This window comes from Phyllostomus hastatus, unplaced genomic scaffold (genome assembly GCF_019186645.2).
Source record: "Phyllostomus hastatus isolate PE091 unplaced genomic scaffold, TTU_PhHast_1.1 phas_contig_17, whole genome shotgun sequence".
Lineage (NCBI taxonomy): Eukaryota > Metazoa > Chordata > Mammalia > Chiroptera > Phyllostomidae > Phyllostomus > Phyllostomus hastatus.
The window spans coordinates 16,497,241-16,520,355 of NW_025333664.1; the positions used below are offsets into that span (position 1 = coordinate 16,497,241).

Genomic DNA, 23,115 nt, shown 5'->3' on the forward strand with positions numbered 1-23,115 from the left:
GAGGTCTGCAGGCGGGTTGATGGGACCTCCGTTGGGCAGCCGCCCTGGAGCTGGAATGGAGGCAAATCCGGCGGCTCTGTAAAGGTTCCTCTTTGTGTGCACTACACTTGGGTGCTTCCTTCCTTCTGTTTGCTTTTCCTGGCTCCAAAGAATGACCAAGCCTGTGTTTGCTTTTTTAATTTGTCACATTAAATATAGCCTTGGTGGCAGGCTTTTACATCCAGGCTGTAAACTCTAGAAATGGAAATTGATCAGGGGGTGGTTGATATAACCGAGGCTGTAAATGCTGAGAACGGAGATGCCATTCCAGTTTAATGCTTTTATCTAGCGACTGTGCCTCGTAAGGAGGGGCATAAATCTTGTAACTTGGGGGCGGGGTGGGGATGGGGGTAGGGTATAACCTTGCTGTATGTTACCACCAGGTGTCACTGTTAACTGGCTATGCAAGAAAAATACCGGCTCCCCCAAAGTGCATCTAGTTAAATAGCTTCAATGGATAACAAATGAGAAAATCATACTTGGGGTCAGGAGGAGGGGCGAGCATAGCACAAGCTGTAAATAAGGTAGTGCTCCTGAGGGTAAGCATTGGATTACAGAATGACAGGTCATATCAGCTACGCTCCAGTCTCATCCTTGGCAGAGGCAAACTTAACTGATTTCAATTCCCAAGTGGACTCGGAAGCCTCTGAGATATCTCCCAGCATGCAGTGGGCCTCCACAGTTCTGTGCCTTTCTGGCCATGGAGTGTTTCCTTCCCAAACATGAAAGGAATTTGAGATGCAAGCACACACTGAATCTCTGTGTTTTTCCTTCAAGCCAGTACATGCTCAGCCTGGTTCAACTCAATTCCACTAAAACCATACTCCTGGGCCTCTCTGAGCGGCCTCTAAGGCTCCCTGTCTTGTGCAGGGAGGTCTTCAATCATCCAATGAGTCTTCCACCCCAGGGCTATAAAGAACACACAGAACAATACCTATTTTTAAAAGATGGAGTCCGTGCCCAACAAGACTCACGTTGAGGAGCAATGTTTTTAGGCCACTTGGTCTTCACCTCTAGTCCTACCTCCACCTGCCAACCCTAGAGTCCAGGTGGGGGTGCAGGGTGCTAACAGGTAGTGACCATCTGGTCACCTTGTGATTGTGCCAGTACTGGATGCTGCAGCCCTTGGTGGGTGTGTGTGTGTGTGTGTTTTGGGGGCTGGGGTGCCCTGCCATCGTCCTCCGCCTAGCCATTGTATATGAGGGCAAAGCGCACCAGGCTTGGAAGTGGACAGATCTAGGTTCAGATCTTACTGGCTCTGTGACCTTGAGCAAATGATGTAGTTGCCTCATTTCCTTCCTCTATAAACGTGGCGTGGTGGTAACACCTCCTCCCAGAGTCATTGTGCAGATGAATTGCATTAATATGTGAGGGCGTCTACTCGGCATTCACTGATTAGCCGAGGAGCCGCTGTGTGTCGGGCGCTGACTGGTCCAGGCACTGAAAACTGCGGGGGCCAGGCAGGAGGCCTCTGCCCTCACGCACTTACGTTTCAAACGTGCATTTATGTGTGTGTACATACCCCTGTGGGATATAGAAACTTACCAAGTGCACGATGTGTTATGTGTGCGTTGTGTGTATGCATATACACTTGGGCATGGTATTTGTCCCTGCTGCTGTTGTTGCTTCATCTTTACTCAGACTGGAACAGTTTTTCGCCTCAGAATGATCTTGTCACGTTAATTATGCCACCTGCCTCTACTGCCTGTGCGTTTGAGAAGTCACTACCAGGCTCGAAGGCTCATTTACCGACGGACTTCCCCGCTTGCTTTCTAGCAGTCGGATCCCAGCCCATCAAAGAGCCAGCCGGTGCCTTCAAACCCTGGACGAACACCGGCTGGCGCAGGCGCGTTCATTTCATCCCTGTCAGAGTCCCGCGCCTCGCTCTACCCACACCTGAGCCTATTATACTCGAACGGATCAGGAGTCACAGAGGTGATCCGTTAGTTCAGCTGAGCTTGAAATTAGTAGCTCATCTCCTTAAATGGTGTGGGCAGTTGGTATGAGGCTGGGCTGCAAAGCTGCTTCCCCCTGGAATTGCACCCAACGTGGAAATGAAGGCACTGCTAATATTTTTCCTTCTGACATTTGATTAATAGTTGACAAATCCAGACCCAAGTAGTTAGCTTCCCCATTATCCATCTTTTGACAGGCATTGCTGCTTTTCTTTCCCAGCCTCATTGTTCTAAAAATACACTCAGATCTGAGGCCGTTCGCTGTGCATATATAGGCATGATTTCCTGGTGTCAAAGATAAGAGACATCTGCCGTGCAGATTACAAACAAAGTGGGTTGCCGGGTTTCAGATCTGGAGACAGGGACCTCTGCGCTGCTTAAAGCAGATGCTGCCCGTCCTTTCCCCGCTTCCTCGGTGTTGTCGTGTGATTGATAATCTGCGGGGGGGTGGGGGGCGCGTTTTACCACCCAGGGGGAAAGGCAGGTCTGGGATGTGCGTGTACGTACCGCGCTGGGTCGGGAACCGGGATGTTCTCGGTGCTCCTGGTAGCTGGACCCTCTGCACGAAGTGGGTTTCAGGTACCAAAAGCCCGGGCAGACCACAGGGTCACCACGCTGTCTGTCCCGTTGCAGCGTCTGTGGTCTGTGGTCTGTCCTGAACACCTAAGCAGCTGGAGGGAATGTGATGGTCTCAGTACCTAGTAAAGTAGCCAGGAAAATGGCCCTGGTTGTCCTATTACATGTGTATTTATTTAAAAGATTTGGAGGGGTGAGCCAGGCACTGTGTTGAGAGCTGAAAAATTTCAAAGATGAAAACCAAGCTCGAGTTGGCCTCACGTTACTACTCAGTGGCAGTGTAACCGTGAGCAAATTAACTTACTTCTCAAAGTCTGTTTCCTCATCTACAAGACTAGAATAAGTACATCTATTATTTTCCTCCTAATACAGTTGTTACAAGGATTCAGTAAAGTCATATAGATTATTCTCTAGCACAAAATATCAGCACAGACTGAAAAGTGAGAAAATAGTAGTTGTCGTTATTTAAACTTCCCCCTTATTCCCAAAAACACCTCGGGCAGCTTACAAATTAAGTGTATGCAACAAGGAGAATAGGAAGTGAACAAATTTCTTAACAGGAAAAATAAGAGGAAAACAAGGTGAAACCAGGGTTGAGGTTAATGTATAAAATGCGGGTCTAGAGCTACAATTCTGGTCATTGCTGGAGTAAGAAAAGGAAGCTTTTCGGAAAGAAGCATCGCTTTCCTTGGTACTGAACCCTAAGAAAATGTCTCCGTGGGTCGTCTTAGAGGAACACTGGGTATCGCTGTGACTAATATCCCTAACAGCCTTGCCGTAAACACGGAAGTACATTTCCCAGAGCTGCTTCTCGCAGCATCCATCCTTGGAGGCTGCTGGCGCAGTGCCAGGGCGTGGGTTCCAGGAAAACAGTCCAGGGGGAGGGGTGCAGAGTTGGTGGGCTGCTACCGGGATGTCTTTGTCTTCAGTGGCGTGAATCTTCCAGGGAGGAGCAGGAAACGCTGCATGTGGCCTGAGAGCCAGCCGGGGTCCAGGCCCACGCCAGCAGCCCCGGTGCTCGACTCAGGGCCACTTTGGGAGACCCGCACCCAGCAGCATCAGCACCGGGGTGGGGTCTGGGCCTGCAGGGGGCCCAGAGGCTGGAGGGCTGGCCGGATGGAAGGGGCTCTCTCTGATCCCGCCCCCGTGGGACTTAAAAGCCTCCGAGGCTCTGTTTTATTTTTGAATTGCCTGTAACAGATTGGTCCTCTCAGCGCCATATCTTTTTAAATATGCACAAAGCAATGGAGTCGTTCCGCTGCATTTATGATACTTTGTCTTGAGGTACTTTAGGGGCACGATTACCATCATAAGCTTCTACTGGTGTTTATGGTTTTAAATCCTGTCCCCTTGCACTGAAATATTTTTAATATCAGCCTCAGTATGAGTATGTGTGCTGGAGTTAGATTGATAGATGAATGGTCTTGAACAGGATGTAGTTAAGTCTAACGAGAATGTGTAAGCTGCAAAGGTAATTGGTAGTATTTATTTAGAAAGTAAATTGTTGCTTCAAGTCATAATCCTCCATTTTCAGCATTTAGAAACAAAAAAACGACCTCCGTGCAGGGGAAGATAGCTAAATTGAATAGCAAGAAAGGACAGGCTTGAAATACTGGTTAACCAATGAACCAAGACCCATTAGAGTAAATTACCGAGTGTAGAAGCGTCGGCCCACTGCTCGCTGGCTAGGACACGTCGACGCCCTGAGCATCCATTTGTTTAAAAGGAAACACACAGCCTCATTTGTAGCATCAGCATGTATGGAGTCACAGGAAAGAAGAGCGTGGAGGCTGATCTGCCAGAGAGGGAGTAACAGGGAAGCTAAAATAACTTTGTGAATCTGCTCGCTTTCCAACAAGTGAGTTGATTTTCCGACTGCATTTAGTCATGCCCATGTACAGACGGTCGGTATCGTGTTCCTACGGAGACATCCCTGAATAACTGCTTCAGAAGCCCAAAATAAATAAATAAATAAACAGATCACAAAGCCACAAGTTCTTTATCACTGGCATTTACACAGACAGCTCACGAGCGCATTTTATACATCCAGAAAGAGACAAGAAGCAGCAGATCCCTCAAGCAAGTAATTGACAGAGAAAGAATAGCCTGTCACCCAGGAGAGCTGGAAGCTCTGAATTTCGGTTACAGTTTATTTAGCTTTACTGGGCCTTGATTGGCTGGCGGTTTTCTAGAGCTCCCTGGGAGCAGATGTTGTCTAGACTGCGATGGTGAGGACACACTCTGGGATATTTGCATCTGCAGCAGAGGGCGTTTCTTTCTGCTTTTGCCACACTTGGGGGGCAGGGCCCGTGGTCAGGGCCCATGCTTGCGAACCGCTGTAGACCTGGAGCTGGAAGGGGCCCTAGAACTCCCTGGTGCCCCCTCTTTACAGAGAACAAAGAAACATGCCTTGTCCCCTCCTTCCCGGCTGCCCCCACATGTGACTCCTAACGCGGCCCTCTCTACATGACACCACGGGCCTCTGTACTTAGTCTGTCCTCCCCAGCAGACGGGGAGCCAGGAGGCCAGCATCACTGTCCACCCACCCACCCTTGTGTGCCACACACCTGGCACGGTGCCTGGCCGGCCCAGGTGCTAGGAACATTGGGTAAACCACAGGAGATGGGACCCAGACTCAGCTGACCGGATGCTGGTGGCACATGTCCTGCCTCGCCAGGCCACTTTGCCCCCAGCTCTGTCACCCAGAGCACCCTGGTATTGATCACAAAGGAATGAGCCGCTTCTGTTGGGTTGGCGTCTGGGGTTTATTAGGTACTTACTGATACCCGTCAATTGTAGATAAGGCTGAAATGCAGGGAAATGGCTGCCTGCATGAAGTGAAATTCAATAAAACCGCATTTTAAGTGAAAAATCAGTATAAACACCAGGCTTCTTTGCCATGGAAACAGAGGTTGCTTAGAAACTGCCTAACGGCGAGTTCTAAATTTTTTAAAGTCAAGTTATCATTTAAGCTACACGGCCCTACAGGTTATTGAGAGATAATCACTCGCCTCAGGACACGGGGAGGCGCGGGGCACGGCCGAGTGCCTCCCCAGACTCTGGGGACCGGGTAATCTCTTGATAACTGTGCTCCCTGAAGCCACTGATTTGGGCCTGGGGGAAGGAGAGAGAAATTTTTGTTCAGAAGTTAAATCGTGTACACATATATATTTTAAAGTGTTTCTCTTTGGGTATGAAAAAAGATGGAGCTGGCCATTTGGCATGTTCAACAGCCATCTCTGCCATGTCTCAAGATGGATTGGGAACATTTTCCAGGCAGTTCCTGCAGGCGCTTCAAAGCAGAAGCCCCGGCTTTGTCTTGTGGCTCCTGATTATGCAGAAAAGGCTTTCGAGATCTGCTCTCCAGGAGACCCAGGGTGGGCGGGAACTGGGCCCAGGACCAAGTAGTACCAGAGCTTGGGGCGCAGCTGGGCCTCTGAGCATTCAGACAAGATCTGGGTCTCAGGCTCAGCTCTCGGGAGCTTAAAGGGAACAAGGATCCAAGCTCAGAATTTGTCTGAGTTCAGCAAAAGCTCAGCTCCGCCTGGTCGCATGGCACGGTATTTGCTTCTGACCTCGGGCTGGCCGAGTCAAAGGGGATTGCATTCATTTCTTCCTTAAAATACTGGGCGAAATTAGAACCCAGCTGGCCGAGAACTGGGACCCCACCAAGTCTGTATGAAGGAAATTACGAATGAAAGCAAAGACAGATGTTTTACCCCTTTCAGAGTGTCTGAGAATCTTCCGTGGCAAGGCAGAGTGCTAGGGCCCGTAGTGATAATTATTCCTCAGACACACACACACCCCCGTTTCTGGAAGGAGCAGTGTTTTCATCATACACTTCAAAGTGTTTTCCTGCACCTCACCTCCCGAGAGGCTCGCACGGAACCTGTGAGCAGGGTGGGGCAGGCGTGATTGCCTCCCCTTAGGAAAAAGAGGAAGAAACGGGTTTACGGAGGCCAGATGATTTGTCCTGGGCCCCGGAGGTGGGAGAAGGAACTTCATCAGTGCCTGTCACGCTGCGGACTCCATGCCTTTAAGGGCTAAGAAATGAGACCCACAGTAATTCTTTCAAGAGTTCGGCGTTTGCTTAATAAAAGGTGAACTTCATACACGTTTTTACTTCGCTTCCCTGTTAGCATCTTATTTAGAGATCTCACAGGGCAGCGAGAGTGGCTTTTCCTCCTCTGCGGACGAATAATACGGCACTCTCACTTAGCATGCTAAAAAGGGCCCAGAAAACGAACATTGCAACGTCTTCTCGCCCTGGATGTGGGAGCAGAGCCGCGACCGGACTGAGCCTTGGCACCACTTTGCCGGGTGTCGCCCAGATCAAAATATCCCTGGAAGCTGAGCGTGCGCCCCGCTGTAGCTTGAGAAATGGTTCCAGTTGAAGGAGGAGGAAAATCAAATGAAACCATTTGCATTCTAACAGTCTCTGGCACCGGGGAAAACTGTCAGCCGTATCACATGTAAATAGAAGTCTGCTTCCCAGTTTTGGTGTATTTTTTCTTAATTTCCCTTGCCACTCTAATTATCAAAGATATTTTTGTTTTTAAACAAAAATTGTTTCCCACGCAGGCCCCATCTCCTTTCTGCGGCGAAGTGGAAACAAAGAATTGGAATATTCTAATCACTTCTCCAGCATCCGCCGCGGAGGTTATAGACACGAGATTATCCTAAATAAAGAAAACTTAAATTGTGTGGGCACAAAACAGACCAGGAAATTTTTCAAAGTGCCCCCCTCCACCTTATGAATATTAAACCCCAGGGAAAAAAGCAAAAACACACAGGCTTTTCAGATGAACATAATTAAAAAACAGAATTTAGCTTTGTTTCGCAAGCATTTAGGTTCCTATTTGATGCCCAGCTGCATGGGAGAGGCTCCTAGGAATGGTCATTAAGGATGAAATGGGGCCCATCGAATCGATCGTTTCCTCTGTTCGCCGGTAGACGGGGTCGCACGGAAGGCACTGTGTGGGGCTGGGGCTGTGTGTCCTCGCTTCAGCGTCTGCAAACCCCTGGATGAGATACGTCTGCATTTTGTTTCTCAGGATTTTCTTTTCTTTAATTTTATTTTTTAGAGAGAGGGGAAGGGAGGGAGAAAAAGAGGGAGAGTAACATCGATCGGTTGCCTCTCACATGCCCCCAACTAGGGACCTGGCCCCCAACCCAGGCATGTGCCCTGACTGGGAATCAAACCAGCAGCCTTTTGCTTCGCAGGCCTGTGCTCCTTCCACTGCGCTGCACCAGCCAGGGCCCTCTACATTTTGAGGAAATAAACCGAGACAAGTTGAAAAATCGTCCGCAGCCAATTAGCTAGCGATGTCCGTGGTCGTGTGAATCCTGCCAGTGTCCCTCAGTCCCTCCGTGGTGGTGGGCAGGTGAGCTGTCCTTCAGATCCTTCTACAGAATGTAAATATTCCAGAGAGGGGTGCCACCTTCAGTCATTAGTGTGCAACCTAAGACGCCAGTCACTCAGCGTGAGAACCTGTTCCATTCGTACTGATGGAGAGTTTCCCAGGGGCCGTGCTCGGGGCTGGGAGGCAGCAGTGAGCCACGCAGACAACAGGGCCCCTGCCCTCGGGAGCTTGCACGGTGAGGGAGGGAGACAGCCAATAGACAGGTAGTCGATGAGTGCCAGGGAGAGTGTCCTGAAAAACAGACAAGGGGCAGCCCTAGACTCAGTGGCCCAGGGAGCCAGACCTCTCTGAGCAGGTGATACGTGAGCTGAGATGGGCGGGCCCGCCCAGAGAGAGCTGCTCAGCTAGAGAGGGGCTTCATCCTTCCTGGGGTTGGCAAGCCCGACCCTGGACCACTGAGTCAGGTGCACGAGGCCAGCATTTGGACTGCCTGGTGCAGTGGCCCTGCGCACAAGGCCAATCATTCCAGAGTGGGATGTGAGCGGGTAGGGGGCAAAGGTTGTGACCCCAAGGTTCAGGCTACAAGAGCCTCATGTGTGGTGGGCCTGTGCCGTCAGGTGGCCCGGGCTCTGCAGCTGCGTCTGTGTCACATGTGGGACATCAGGGCCCTGCCTCTGCCCAGGTCACGGGACAGGTCTCGGTCGGTCCTGTCCCAGGAGAATGACGATCTGATCCCTGTACAAGCATGTCCAAACCACCAAGAATCCATGGCTCCCCGTGGCCAGAAAGGGTCAGCTCCAGAGCGGCGGTGAGCTGAGGGCCTGCCCGGGGTGGGTCCTGTGAGCCCCGTGGAGCCTGTTGTGAAGGGTGGGCTGGTCAGTTTTCTTCCTTGTGGGAACTCCTGCTTTACGCCCCAGATCTTAACCAGTTCCTTTGCCAAGATCTTGTTTGATGTCAATATTGTTGTGCTCAGACTAACTGCTTTTTTCTGTATGTCAAGGTATATGAAACTCTCTCCCTCTGTTTCTGTTAGGTGTTGGGACCATCCAGTGGCCCTATCTTATGAGCTCAGTGGGTTTGTTCTGCTGTTCAAGTGATTTAATGTTTTAGCTTTTTTTTTTTTTTGAATAGCCCAGTAAGAAGCCTCTCGGGTACAGCACCAGCAGGTTGCCCTCCCCGTGCCCCTGACCCCACCACTTCCCCTCACTGCTGTCCGTCTCTCCACAGGGTTTTCCTCCACTTGATGAAGGTGGACCCGGACTCCACCTGGTTCCTGCTGCACGAGCTTTACTGCCCTGAGCAGTTCATACCCCCCCACCCCTCCCTGCACCCTGTGCAGCTGCGGGGGGCCACGGGGCAGCAGAACCCCTACACGGCCAGCGTGCTCCTCCTGCTCCGGGAGCTGCAGGGCGCCGAGTCGAGCCCCCTCCCCAGCCTGCAGACGGGGGCCACCCCCACCCAGCCGAAGGCCGTGGCAGCTGCAGAGAGGACTGCGAAGGTGGATTAGACAGCCGATCGATTTATAAATTGATCGATCACGCAACTGCTTAGAAATTGGATTGAAGGAAAGTAGCTGACTGTTATTTACATTTCATACTTGGTGTTTTCCGATGACATTGTCAGGCAGCTCTTAAGGGCTTAACTCCTTTGCTCACTGTCCCCGAGGCCCCAGCCGCCTCACAGGCCAGCCCTCACAGGGCCCCCACACACGCGAGAGCTCGCGGACACGGGGGCCGGAGGCCTGTCCTGCACCCCGGGACCCCGAGGACCACAAGGCAGTGTCTCTCCGGGAGTCCTCAGACACAGCACCACAGACACGCGCCTCCCTCACCGCAAGTGCTGAGACGGAGCTCTCTGCACTTAACCTGTTCTTTGGGAGAGAATGAAATAAAGACACTTCGTGGATGAAAATATGATCAAGGGCTCACTTTGAAGTTTTTCATATAAACTGGGTGACTTTGAGAAAATGAGTGCATGTTCTTGAATGGGTAATCCAGAACCGTGGTGTGAAAATCCACGCTGCACAGAACAGCAGCGGTGAGAAGCCGGTCTCCTGGTCCCCAGACATCTGGTGGTTCTCCCCCAGAGCAAACACTCGTGACAGTTGTTGGGTTTCTGTGAAGTGGCAGGCTGCGTTTTCTGATTCCGACTGTGGACACCAGCGCCCCGGTGCCCCAGGTGCGCGGCTGCCCCGGCCACCGTCAAGGACGGGCCTGGCCGAGCTGCCCACTCACCCCACCCCCGCAGCCCTGGGCTGTTTTCAAGCAAATCCCAAATCCCAGATGTCATACCCAAACCTTCTTAAACATACAATCACAACGGCATTATCACACCTACGAAAAATGGAATGATGGTCGTTTAACATTGTCGTCAGTCAGGACACACCCACATAACGTTTGTACACTGCTGTTATCAGCATGTCCCTTCATAGAGCGGTCTCCAACCTTTCTGTCACCAGGGACCGGTTTGGTGGGTAACAGTTTTTCCACAGACCCGGGGGCAGGGAATGACATCAGGATGATGCAAGCACTTTACGTTCCATCTCACTCCCTGCGTTGTGGTCTGATTCCTAACAGGCCTGGAGGTTGGGGACCCCTGTGCTAGTTAATACATCTCTCTCCATTTGTAGGTTCCCCCTCCACCTTTCCTCTTTTCCCTGCGAGCTTTACCTACGGTGAGAAGGGCGGGCCATTTACCGCCACCCCGCCCCCCACAGTCTGCATTACTGATCGTGACCCTGCAGGGGTCACTGCACAGGCTCCTCCCGGCTTGTGTTCCCTGTACGTGGGGAGGCGGAGCAGGAGGCTTGATCGGGTTTGGATATTTGGCGGTGGGGGGGGGTTGGCACCACTTCTCAGTAGGTGGTGTCAATTCACATCCATCAGATGGCATATAATGCCTAATCTCTGCTGGTGACATTAGTGGTCCCTGGCGACCCTGGCTGGGTCCCCTGAGTCGGGCTGGGCCAGGCCCGCCATGCTGGCCGGCTTCCAGCTCGAGGAGCTGTGAGAGGGAGCCTCCCTCCATGCACCGTGCTGTAACCTTGAAGGAGTTAGTGTGAAAAGGCAGGATAAATATTTGATATCTCTGGCTGGGTGGTGTAAAACGTATAGATTATGTAAATTTGGGTGCACACACGTGCTGCAGGGTCCCAGGAGCCAGATGCACGGGGAGGCGCTGTCCAGCTAACTTCCCTGGTAACGTAGGTCATGTGACCCTGCAGGGACTCCCCCCAAGCTCTACAAACCCCCCCTCCCCCCGCAGGTGGTTGGCATGGGGACCCTTGCCTGGCCCCTGGGCCCCCGGCCAGCTCTGGAGGAGCCCCTTGATTTCCTTCTCGGGTCTCTCCTGCGAGGGCGGTGGGGTGTCCGGCTCGGGGCCAGGTGGCAGCAGCCTGCCTTGTGGTCTGGGGGGCCCTCCCTCTGTTCAGGCCTCACTCCTCCCACCTGCGAAGAGGAATTGAGCCTGAAGGAGAGTGGTTTTTTTCTTTTTTTAAAGACCTTTATTCAGCGTGATGAAGGGAGAGCTTGTAATCTTTTGGGATTCTGCTTACCCCCCACCCCCGAGGAATCTGATGAAATCCAGGGATCCACTCCCCGCAAACATTCCTCCTTGACCCACGTCACTCCCGGGAGGGCGCTGCGACCCCTAGTCCGCAGCCCCGCACCACCTCCTCCTCGGCTACGTCTGCTCGGCCCCCCTCACTGAGTGCTACGCGCAGGTCCAGAGGCTTCGCGTGTGACCCTGCAGGGACCCCCAGTAAAGAACCCCTGGAAGAGAGAGAACCACTCTTCCAGTTTGTAAAATTCTGGGATGATTTTTCTTCGGGAAAGGGAGAGAATGCCCTCTAGTTGAGAACATAAAGCGAGTCACAGCATTGGCCCTGATCCCACGGGGGGACACAGTGACAGGCCAATTCAGTGTCTAGATCCTGACTGATGAGCATCCAGGTCAGAGGGGGCGTGCTTTGTGGAGCCTGTTACCAGCGCCAGCGGGAGGCAGGGGAAAGACACGCCCATCCCGTGCCCCTGTAAAAGGGGGCGGGGCTCGGGGCTCTCCCGGAGATAATCTGTGTGGGAGGATTTGCCAGAAACCCATCTCTTCCTCGGAGAATACATCCTGAGTTGTGTTTGGACTCCTGCAGGCAGATTGTTGCACTTGATTAAAAAAAAAAACTAATTAGAGTGACTCTCCAGTTATTATATTCAGGCAACTTTAATTTTGAACCTGTCCGGCTGATTCAGTGTAGTCCGTGGGAACGTAGGTGTCACAAAATGATCATTTCCCGTGTTAAATCCTGCTCGTGCAGTGAGGGGTTCTCTTCTCACTCAGGGTTTTCGAGTCCTGGCTTGGCTGCAGCTGGGAGTTAACGGTAGGGGTGGGGCTTGAATTTCAGGCTGAGGCGTGGAAGCCCCGACCCAACCCGACCCGCAGGCATCAGAGGATTCAGGAAAGTGGAGCGCTGGGCCCGGGGGTCCTGTGAAGGGGGCGGGGTGTGATCCTCGGGAGGCACCATATGGTGGAGGGAGCAAGGATGATCTCGAGTTCGTCAGACCCAGAGCTTGCTCCTGACCCCCGCTCCTCTTGGTAACTGTGTGACCTTGGGCGACTCACTTTACTTCACTGTCCCATCTCTGAAATGGCGTTGCTGCCTCTGCCTCTTGGGGTGGCTGCCTCGGGAGGCAGAAATTTATAGAGGGTTTCTTCCCCCCTCGGCTCCCACAGCTCATGGCTTTGTTAGGGATGCGATGCACCCTCCTCCAGTCAGTTACGGCTGAGGAAGTAGATGGATAAATCTCCAAACCACCCAGGAGCTCAGAGGGGCGTGGTGGGGGGGACCACAGAGAGGAGGGGGTAAGATTGGGGGTAGGACAGACACACTTGGTCTGGGGGCGTGGGGGAAGGACAGAGGGCATTCCAGACACGGAGGATAACACGCCCAGAGGCACCCAGCCACACCTGCCAATGTCTGTGTCCATCACAACTTCTTTAGTTGCAACTCACAGGACATCCGACTCAAACTGGCTGGAGCAAAGGAAATGCCTGGGCCTCCTAACCGAGAGGCCCAGCTGGCTCCAGATCCCGCGCCACCGCCTCCACCTTTTGATGCTGCTCCCCCGGCGTTGGCCGTCTTCTCGCAGCCTGTCTCTGTGAAGCATGAGAGACGGCCACCTGTTAGCTCCGGGCCTCTGTACCCTCCGTGAACAAACTCGGGAGAGTGTGCACCTCCCCTAGGCAGCTGCGGCCCCAGTCCCAGCCTGGCGCTCCTTGCTCCTTGCTCCTTGGCTCCGCGGGTTCTCTGCGCGGCGCCGAACCAGCCTCATGCAGGCGTCCGCAGACTGTCTCCGGAGACCGCCAGCTGCTGACTGGTTTAGGCTCTGCAGGACGTAGGGTCTGGTCTCTCTGGCATATTCTTCTTTGATTTTTTTTTACAACCTTTTAAAAGAGAAAAAAATTAACCTTAGCCCAAGGGCCTTACAGAATAGGTGGAGGGGAATTTTTGCCTTAGTTTTGGGGGACCCCTGGTCTAGAGGATTTTCATGGGCAGGTCCGGAGGCAGCGGGGTCAGGTCAGCTCACCCAAACCACGTGGAGAGAGAGCTGGGGTGGAGTGGTTTTTCCCAGCAGGCAGTGCTGCGTTTGGTTGCCAGGGTGGGGAGGGGCGAAACTGGCAGGCACCCCTCCCCGACCCCCGATCTGTGGGCCCAGCGGCTGGGGAGGCTGCGTGGCAGAAGTTAGAGGCCAGGTTTACAGAGGGCCTTGACTGCCGATCTGGGGATCCTGGCCTTCGGAGATCAAGAAGTGGCCTTGGAAGGTTCTTGAACAGGTGAGTGATGTGTCGAAAGCAGCATTTTAAGAATATTCACCTCGAGGCGGCATACAGGAGGAACTGGAAGGGAGAGAGACCGGCAATGGAAATGTGTTTCTGAAAGTCCCAGGACGAGAGAATGTACCTCTTCCATCAGCCCCAAACTGTTTGACATGCCGTGGTTCATGAGCAACCTGAGGCACATAAATATGTTCTTTAAAGTTTAAAAGTAAGAAGTGAGATGAATGGAGCCTCTGATGAGGCTTCCTCCGGCTCGCTCGGAGAGTGGCGGAGCCCTGGAAACAATTTTCCGTGGCTCCAGCTGGGATGAACAGCGCGGGCCATCTCCCTTTGTGCGCCTCCGCCCAGCCTCCGTGTCGGGCTTGATTGGAAGCAGTGCCCATACTGCCTTCCCTCCCGAGGCAGGAATAGAGGCCAAATTTCAGAAAATAATTCTGAGTGATGGCTGACTCTGTGGAAGCGTTGATTGCTTTATAAATGGCATTCTTCCCTCCGCACCCCCCCCACTCCCCGCCACCACGAAGTTTGGAGGCAGCAGCTTTTCAAATTGTGCTTGAAAAGCAGCCTGATTTCCCACAGGAATCATTTCCTAGATGAGGAGCTGTTCTACCTTTTCCGACAGTGTTACCCGAGTGTAAAGCCTGTCTGCAAAGGGCAGAAGGGAGCCGTGCCGTCCTCCCTCCAAAGCCCCCTGCGCAAACCGTTTATGAAGACCTCTCTCGCCGCAACAGTCCCCCTGCATCCAGGCTGCCCGTGTCCGCGGCCGGAAGGGGTTAAAAAGCGCTGATGTATGGCTGCCTCCACCACCCCATGCCGGCCTCCCTCCTTATATCATTTGCCATTCTTCTTGCACAGCAGCTCCTGGGTCTCAACCTGCTCTCTCAGCCAGTACCCTCACGTCCTCGGCTTCCTCCCACACAGGCAGGCTCCGGAGTGAGGAGGGCACCTTTCAGAATCTCTGAGGCCGTTTCCAAGGGAAAGGATGTTGGAGGGGCTGGGGGAGGCGGTGGAAGTAGTGGAGAAGAGTCAGGTTTTTTTTTCATTTTATTCTCCCTCATCTGAGGATATGTTTTTACTGGTTTGAGAGAGAGAGAAACATTGATGTGAGAGAGTAACAATGATCAGTTGCCTCCTGTATGCGCCCCAACCGGGAACCGAACCTGCAACTTATGCACGTGCCCTGACTGGGAATCGAACCCACAACATTCTGGTGTACAAGATGATTGATGCTCCAACCAACTGAGCCACTTGTGTGAGGGCAGTCAGAAGTTTTTCTTCATGAAATGAAACATGTTGCATTCCCCAAGGCAGAGGTGCGGAGTAGGCAGACCTCAGTGCACCCCACCTCCCCTTCACCCCATCTTCACATCCTCCTCATCTCACGGACCCCACCTGGTGCTCGCACATCCCACCCAGGACACTGTCCAGTTTCCTGGGAGAGGCCAGAAGGCCACAAATGGGAATCACTGTGCCACCGCTCACAGACGACCTCGGGCACCCCCTCCCCTAAGCCCTCAGTTTCCCTGTTGGCTAGGGAGTTTGAAAGAATCAGTCTCTCAGTCCCTAAAACATCTGTGATTGGATAATGAGGTGTTGGCAAGTGTGTGGGGGAAAGGGTGTGCAAATTGGTACAAGCTCTTCAGAGGTTAATTTGGCAGTACCTGTCAGATGTAAATGAGCCTACCTCTGGGCCAGCAAATCTGCCTCTAAGAATTTAATACTCGCATGCACGAAGAAGCACACGCCTAGGCAGTTCGCTGTAATGTCGTCTTTTACAGAAACTCACAAACATTGAATGCCCAGCATGTGCCAGGCATTATGCCTCATGCTTTACATCAGTCTCTCAGGATACTGGAAGCCAGAGATTGGAAATGACCTCAGCATAGGACTTGAATGTGCACCCGGAAGAGACACGCCCCACAACACCCTGCCAACACGGAAACTCCAGACCGGAGTCATCCGTGTCACCGCTGACTCTTTCCTAAAAGTAAAGACGGAATTAAAAAGCAAGCTGGAGGAGCTGCTGGGGACTGAGGAAGGATGGACCGCTTAAAAGAACTACAGGGCGGGGCAAAAGCAGGTTTACCACTGTTCCTATGGAAAGTGATACAATAATTAACAAATAGTAACACAGGAATAAACTGTTTCACATACTCACCACTACAGCAGACTTTTGCCCCACTCTGAATGTTACACCGACATAACGCAATGAATAAGGCTCTCAGAATTGAAGATGCACACACCTTCTGACTCAGCAGTCCTGCTTTGTGCAATTCCCCTGTCCACGTGCAGAGATGATGAATAAAATGTCTGTTGAAGCACTGCTTGCATTAATAAAAGACTGAAAACAACCTAAAGGTCCGTCCAGACAGGTCTGGCTAATTAAGTGCCACGTAGCCTCTAAAAAGAAAGAGCTACTTCTCTCTGGGTCTCTGTCCAAGACACAGTACACGAGAAAAAAGCCAGCAGAGCAACGCTGCTGTTTATGGGGGACAGGGGTGTGTCGTGTGTGGAATTTCCCCTAAAGAACCACCAAGTGGCATCCTCTAGGAAGGGCGACAGGATCCGTGATGAGACGTCTCTTCACATTGTACCCCTTTTACATGTTTTTGTCATGTACATGTGTGAGTCACTGACAGTGGTTTGTGATTGAATGTAAGGCATTCATGAGTCTAAAATTCTATGGTGAATGAACACATCGCCATGTTAGGGGCCTAACATCATCTGGTCCCCTCGCCTGTGCTCTGCGTTCCTTGGAGACAACCAGGGCTCCGGGGAGAGGAGCAGTACTTAGTCCAACAGGCAGAGAGGATGCCCTTCAGGGACTGGGTTGTGTGCTGTGCGGGCGGCCACCCCATGGCCCCTGAGTGCGTGCAGGGAGGTGATCTCCATTCATGCTCCAGCTCGCCCGAGCCCCCTGGGACCCTGAAAGAAGCAGACTGAGCCTCGGAGTCTTTCCTGACTCCCCAGGCAGGGTTCAGGGACCCCGCGGAGTGCCCCCCTGTCCCAGGCCCCGCCACAGCCCTGTCTGGGGCTCACAGCCTTTCCCCCACGGAAGGGTCCCACTCAGACCTGCATCTTCAGCACCTTGGACAGGGCTGCGGCGTGCACCTTGCTCTCACTGGGATGACTGAGCCATTGACGGGCCCAGAGCCATGAGGTAAAGGGGCAAAGGTAGGTTTTGAACCTGAGGCTGCTCACATCACACCGTGAGTCACATGGCCAGATGCATCAGGGTGTGGACAGCAGGGTCCAGAATCTGCAGGTTGGAAACTTCAACAGGCATTTTTCCAGGCCTGCTCTGGGCCAGGCCCAGAGACGAAGGGACACAGCGCGGCCTCCTAGGAGCGAGGCCCAGAGGAGGGCTGAACAAGGCAGGTGTCACGAGAAGGCCTCCGTGAAGTCTGTGCTGGGGGGGGGCCGGGGGCAGCCTGGCTGTGAACCCTGGCCCTGCTGCCGCGGGCACGTCGCTTCTTCGCTCTGAGACTCGAGGAAATGGGACTGAAGAGAATCTCCCTGAGAGCACAGCGAGAATTAGACCCGGGCTGGCCCCTGGGCAGGGCTCTCTGGGAGCTGGTCCTCACGGTGACGATGACGATGCCTCAGAGGCACACAGGGCAGCACAGAGGCTGAACCGAAAGGAAACGAAGAGGCTTCATGGAGAAGCAGCCCTCCAAGCTGCCGCTGCAGTGCTTGCGCATTGGACACAGAGGGCAGGGCCCCTCTGGGCGGAGGGAACGGCCTGTCCCCAGGCTCACTCGGGGAGGAGACGGAAGGAATGGGCGAAACTCGGGGGAGGGGGGCTGGTCTGCTCAATGCCCCAGGGGTGGGTCGGAGCCCCGCTTCCCCTGGGCACTCGGGGGGTGCCTGAGGAAGGGTGGGTGGCAGGCACTGCCTCTGGGGAAGTTGCTCTGAGGGGCTCTTCCGCAGGGCTCCGGGTGGGTGCAGGGCGGAGCTCACCCTTACCAGGCCACTGTCCAGCCCTCCCCTCGCCTGTCCTGAGGCCCAGTGTGGGGACAGAACGGTCCTCCCAGAGGGGGAGTGCATGGGCTCTGAAGGCAGGCAGTCTTCGCGCCACACTGACCAGCCACGAGGCCTCGGCCAGTCAGTTTCCTAGTCATGAAATGGGGATGATGATGGTAGTTCCCCCTGTAGACTTTTTGTGAAGACTGAATGATTCAGGGCATGGAAAGAAAGCACTGAGTTTGGAGCCTAGTATGTCGTTAGCGCTCGGGCACCGGTAGCTGTGGCGCCTCTGCAGAGCACCAGGTCCCGGGGAACGCTGCCGCGGGAGCCGGGCTGGGGAGAGCAACCATCTCCGTCGCCAGGATGGGAGGCAGCTTCCGGGAGCAGGGTGTTCACGGCGGTGGGGGGGGGGGGGGCGGGGGGAAGGCCCTGGGCAAGCATCTCTTCTCTCTAAGCCTCAGTTTCCACATGGCAAATGCAGGTAGTGGTGGCTGCCTGGTTGGTCCTGCCGCTTGGATTCACCGAGCTGACGCCAGGCGGGAGTGAGCACATGAGGTCTGGGAGCAGCCTTTAAACGGGGCCCATTGCAGGGAGAGAGGAACCCGTGTGTTAGCAGGACCAGTGGAGTTCAAGGCAGTGGTTCAAGTAGTTTGTGGGGCGGGGCGGGGGGGGCGCTGTTGCGCGGGGCAGCAACATTCTCAAGTCAGACCCACCGTGGGCTGTGGGACAGGCGATAATACCAAGGTGTGAGGGGACTGTCCCGGCTACACAACTCCCTCTGACCTTCCCAGCCGGCCAGGAAATTGGGTATTGCGCCCATTTCCCGGGGACAGGAACTTGGCTCGGAGAGTTGGAGAGGCAGGTTCCTCGGGTCCTGCTTGGAGGGAGCACTGGGCCGTTCTCAGCTGGTGAGCAGGGCCTTCGCCGGGCTGCCGGCCTCTGGCCGGTCTGTACAAAAGAGGGGGCGAGGACCTTGAGTTTACACTCCAGTGTGGGAGGCCAGACTTCCCAGGGAAACATTTTCATTTACTAATGGATTTAATGAGTGCAGAACTTTCTGTTTTAAACAAACAAGTGATTAGCATCGACTACAGACGTGAAAATGGATCCTAATGAATTGCTAATTAGCCTCCTCCTCCTGGGGTCTTTCGCTGGAAAATTCCCTCTCTGGCTACTGGGAGTCATAGTCAACCTGACTGGAATTCATTCGTTCATCTAAACAGGCATTTCTCGAGGACCTACTATGTGCCACTGTGAATCAGACACACAAGATCCCTTCCTCAGTCTCCTGGGGAAGACAGTGTTACTCAACTAACCTCTCAAACATGTAATGACACACCTATAGGACAGGAAGCTGGGATCTTGGCCCAGGGTGGGGCTGTGGTGTCCCTCAGAGAAGGGCACCTGGAGGGAGGGATGTCGGAGCCACGATCTGAAGAGTAAGTAGGACTGAACTGGATACAAAGGGATGGGAAGGAGTAGAGAGTGTTTCAGACATGAAGAACAGTATGTGCAAAGGCCCTGGGGTAGGAGGGAGCAGGGTGAGTGTGAGGGAAAGGAAGAAGCCAGTGTGAGAAGCCAGTGTGTAAGGAGCGTGTGTGTATGTGTGTGTGTGCACATGTGTGATGAGGCCGGGGGTCAAACATGTCGGCCTTACTGCATCATTGCACACAGTGCCGAGTGCCCGGCCCATACCCCTCAGGTCTTACCACCCCCGTGTGCTCCGGCCAATTCCCGGCTGCCAGGTATTCGCATCTCTCTGCCTGAGGACCTTCTACAGGTAGGAAAGGCCTTCTGTCTCCATACTTGGCAGGCCAGAAGTCCTGGGGAAGTTAGCACCCTGGGAGCAGCCCTCAGCAATGACGGATGAAAGCTGATGAATAAAAACCCCAGCTCCACACCCCTCGGGCAGGGTGCCTGAGCTTCGTGCTCTGTCTGCACTGGCTCCCCGCGTCCCACACTAGGATGGACTCCCCTACCCCCCACCGCGTTCACAGTCTGCATCTGCCTGACCACGAACGGTTTCCTGGTCTCACTTCCCCACTTCCCTACAGGTCCTGCCTGGGATCACCTCGCAGGTAAACTACTTGCCCTTAATTCTCTGTCCCAGCATCTGCTTCCGGAGGAACCGATGCTCAGACATCCTTCAGACAAGACACAGCGACCTTTCCAGCCCTCTGCGTCCTGCTGGCCCTTGCCTGAACCGCTTGCTCTCTCTCATTTGTTTCTCTTGCAGAGTGTGAACCCCATGGACCAAGGTGGCCCAGCTGGGCTCAGCCTGGCACAGTGTAAACCAGTCCCATTACCGGCCTCTTTCTTGGTAATTTGCCTCTGTTAATACAGCCTGAGATGTCTTTCCTCTGGGCAGTGCTGTTCAGCAGGATTTTCTTCAGTGATGGAAATGTTCTGTATGTGCATCCAAGATGGTAGCTGCCAGCCACAGGCATCTACTGACCCCTTGAAGTGTGGCTGGTATAGCTGGAAAAGCGAATGTTTTATTTTATTGTTATAACTCAAATTTAAATAGATACATGTGGCTAATGCCTACTGTATTGGACACACAGGCCTGGGACATGCCCCATTCCCTGTAAACTGCTAAATTTCCTGGAGACCACACCTGGCAGATGGTGGGAAAGGCAGCTGAAGGGACCCAGCTCTTTGCACCAGCTCAGCCATGGGACCCACCAGAGCTCCTCAGGCAGACCACCCAGAAGGCAGCCACTCAGGCCCCAGGGAGGCCAGCCGTGTGGGTGGTCTACAGAGCCCATTATTAACACCCCCTTCTTTGGGTGCATCACCCCCCAGCCCTGGAGCTAGAGCAGAAACCTTGTGGTGGGGGGGGCTGGAGGGGTGGCTGATCTGGGCGGTGCTGAGTGAGACAATGGCTTTTGAGGGGGTAGCGAACTGAAAGGTGCTCCTTGGAGTTGAGGAATAAACAAATTTCTCAAATAGTATAGCACATTGAGCTCAAAGTGCCTGGGGTTTCAGACAAAAGAATCAGGCTAAGGGGAGGGCCTACTGGAAGTGACCCAATATGTCATCTGCCCTTCTTCTAGGTAAAGAAAACCCTGGTATTCATCTAGCCACACAGCTGGTCAGAATAAAAGCCACATGTTCCTGTCTCCCTTGCAGCTACATGTGGCCACGTGACTAAGTTCTGGCCCATGAAAGAAAAGCAGAATCCCTGCAACGTGAAGCACACATCCTTGAAGAGAGGGTGTGTCCCCTTCTCTCCCTTTTCCCCCTCCTGCTGGCTGCAGTGCAGACCCAGTGCTGGGGGGTGGGGGGCGGGGAGTGGCTGTCCTGGGCTGCAAGGAGAAGCGTGGCCGAGGGGGAGTTGATCTCACAGTAATGAGGTGGAAATGCCCATTAGCTTCAAACAAAGGTCTTGTGAAATTCAGGAAAGAGAACACAGAGCCTAAAAAAGCTCCCTTTGGCTAACTAAAATGCAGTAGGTCCCAACTTTGACTCAACCCTTACAAAGCATTACTGTCTGTCAGAGACAAATCTTTATCCATTGATTTACTTATTGAGTGCCTGCTGCGGGCCGAGGCCTGCGCTCGGCACTGGGGACACAGGAGCAAACAGGACCCATGGGGTCTGTGCCCTTGCGGAGCCTTCATCGCTGCTCCCAGCATTCCGCAGCTCAGTGGACGCCCTGAAGCGTTGTCACAGGCACCACCAGTCAAGACCGCGCTAAGTTTGCGCTTTCAAAAATCCCGCTCCCCCGCTGGAACTCTTCTGCATTGCAGGGGGGCGTGCAAAATGGTCCGGCCACTTATAAAGACTCTTTGGAAGTTAGGTGTAAAGTTAAACATACACTGACCACACTGCCCAACTGCCCAGAAATCCCACTTTTAGATATTTACCCAAAAGAAGTGAAAGCACGTCCATACACAGGCTTGTAGATGAATGTTCGTGGCAACTTACACACAATAGCCTCAAATTAGAAACAATTTGAATGTTTGCCATTAGAGAAACAGATAGACTGCGATGTGTCCACACGACAAAATACTGCTCAACAGCGAGAAGGAGTGGAGTATTGGACACACACCATGGATACGTCTCAGAGTCACTGTGCTTAGCGTGAAAAGCCAAACACAAAAGAGTGTGTGCTGTCTGGTTCGATTTATCTGAAATTCCAGGGAAGCCAAAGCAACCTGTCGAAAGCAGACCCGTGGTGCTGTGGGGCTGGAGTCTGGGAAGGGGACTGACGGCCGGGCAGCACAGGGAAGTGTGGAAGGGGGTGGAAGTTTTCTTTTCTTGGTGGTAATGCTGATTACTATGTATTTATCAAGATTTGCTGAGTTAAACACTTAAAATTGGTGCTTTTGTATATAAATCATACCTCAATAAAACCGACCTAAGGAAAGTTAATTAGATTGTCATGAATTAATGGGAAAAAATAACCTTTGTGTATATGCTGCAATAATAAGTAAATTATATGCTTAAATAAAATGACAGAGCCCCCCTCAAAGAGATAAGCCTCTCTTCGGAATAGGGAGGAAACAGAGACACGAACTAAGTGGAAGCCAAAGCTTCTCAGTCTGCAAACAGGCAGGAGAGACCAGGAATTCCAGGCCTACAGAGTAAATGGGGACCACGGGATCCTTTGAGAATGGAAGTCTACTGTCAGACTCACTGCTTGAAACCACACCTTAGGTAATGGGAACAGGTGCAGGTCTGGCCCTTAGGACCTGAACCAAGCCCTCTTGACTCATTAACTGCATCTGTGACATCTCTGATGTCACCAAAAACTGGGAATCCTGAGCTGCCAATAGGAAGCCTGCTTTGGGACTAGGGCCCTGAGAGTCCAGGTTCATACAAGTGCAAAGGAAGAAAGTGGACAGGAAATTCCTCTCGACATCATCCTGCACACCAAAATCCTAAAGCACGTGAGGAAACTGATACTTGGAGAGGCCGCTAAAAACTCAACTCCTTAGCAGACGAATTCACTTGTGATAAGTGCAAATAAGAGAGACAGCTGGGCATGACTTTACAGTAAGTTTAGGACCCTAATAAAAGTAAAGAAAAGAAGGAGTTATAAAAAGAAAAAAGTCATGAAATAAAAATAGATATAGACTGTTGATATGAGAAAGAAGCCATTGGAAATCCTAAAAATGAAAACTGTGATTCTTAAAGTGCATTCAAATAGGATAAACCCTAAATGAGACACAGCTGAAAAGACAATCAGTGAACTGAAAGACACTCCTGAGGAGTTCTTAAAACCGCACAGAGAGATAAGGACGCGGAAAATGAGAAAGAGCAGTGACGATGTGGTGAGCAGATGGACAGATGGTGACATAAGGGCAACAGGAGGTCCAGGACAGAATAAAGGCTGTAGTGGGGGTTACGCAATATTTACACAATATTTAGATGATGGCTGA

At 52.8% G+C, this 23,115-nt stretch overlaps 1 protein-coding gene across 2 annotated transcripts in view; it reads left to right on the forward strand.

Moving 5' to 3' along the window:
- The window catches only part of TTI1 (TELO2 interacting protein 1), a 47,110-nt gene extending 37,261 nt beyond the window's left edge, over window positions 1-9,849 (forward strand). Inside the window, exon 8 of one of the 2 annotated variants that reach the window (XR_006784990.1) lies at window positions 9,161-9,212. Coding sequence is in view for 1 of the 2 variants with exons in the window: in XM_045832773.1 (XP_045688729.1) it covers window positions 9,161-9,440 (280 nt within the window). In the remaining variant the exon portion in view is untranslated. Of the gene's footprint in view, window positions 1-9,160 lie in introns of both variants that reach the window. The other variant, XM_045832773.1, reaches the window with a different exon arrangement.
- The last annotated feature ends 13,266 nt before the right edge of the window (window positions 9,850-23,115 follow it).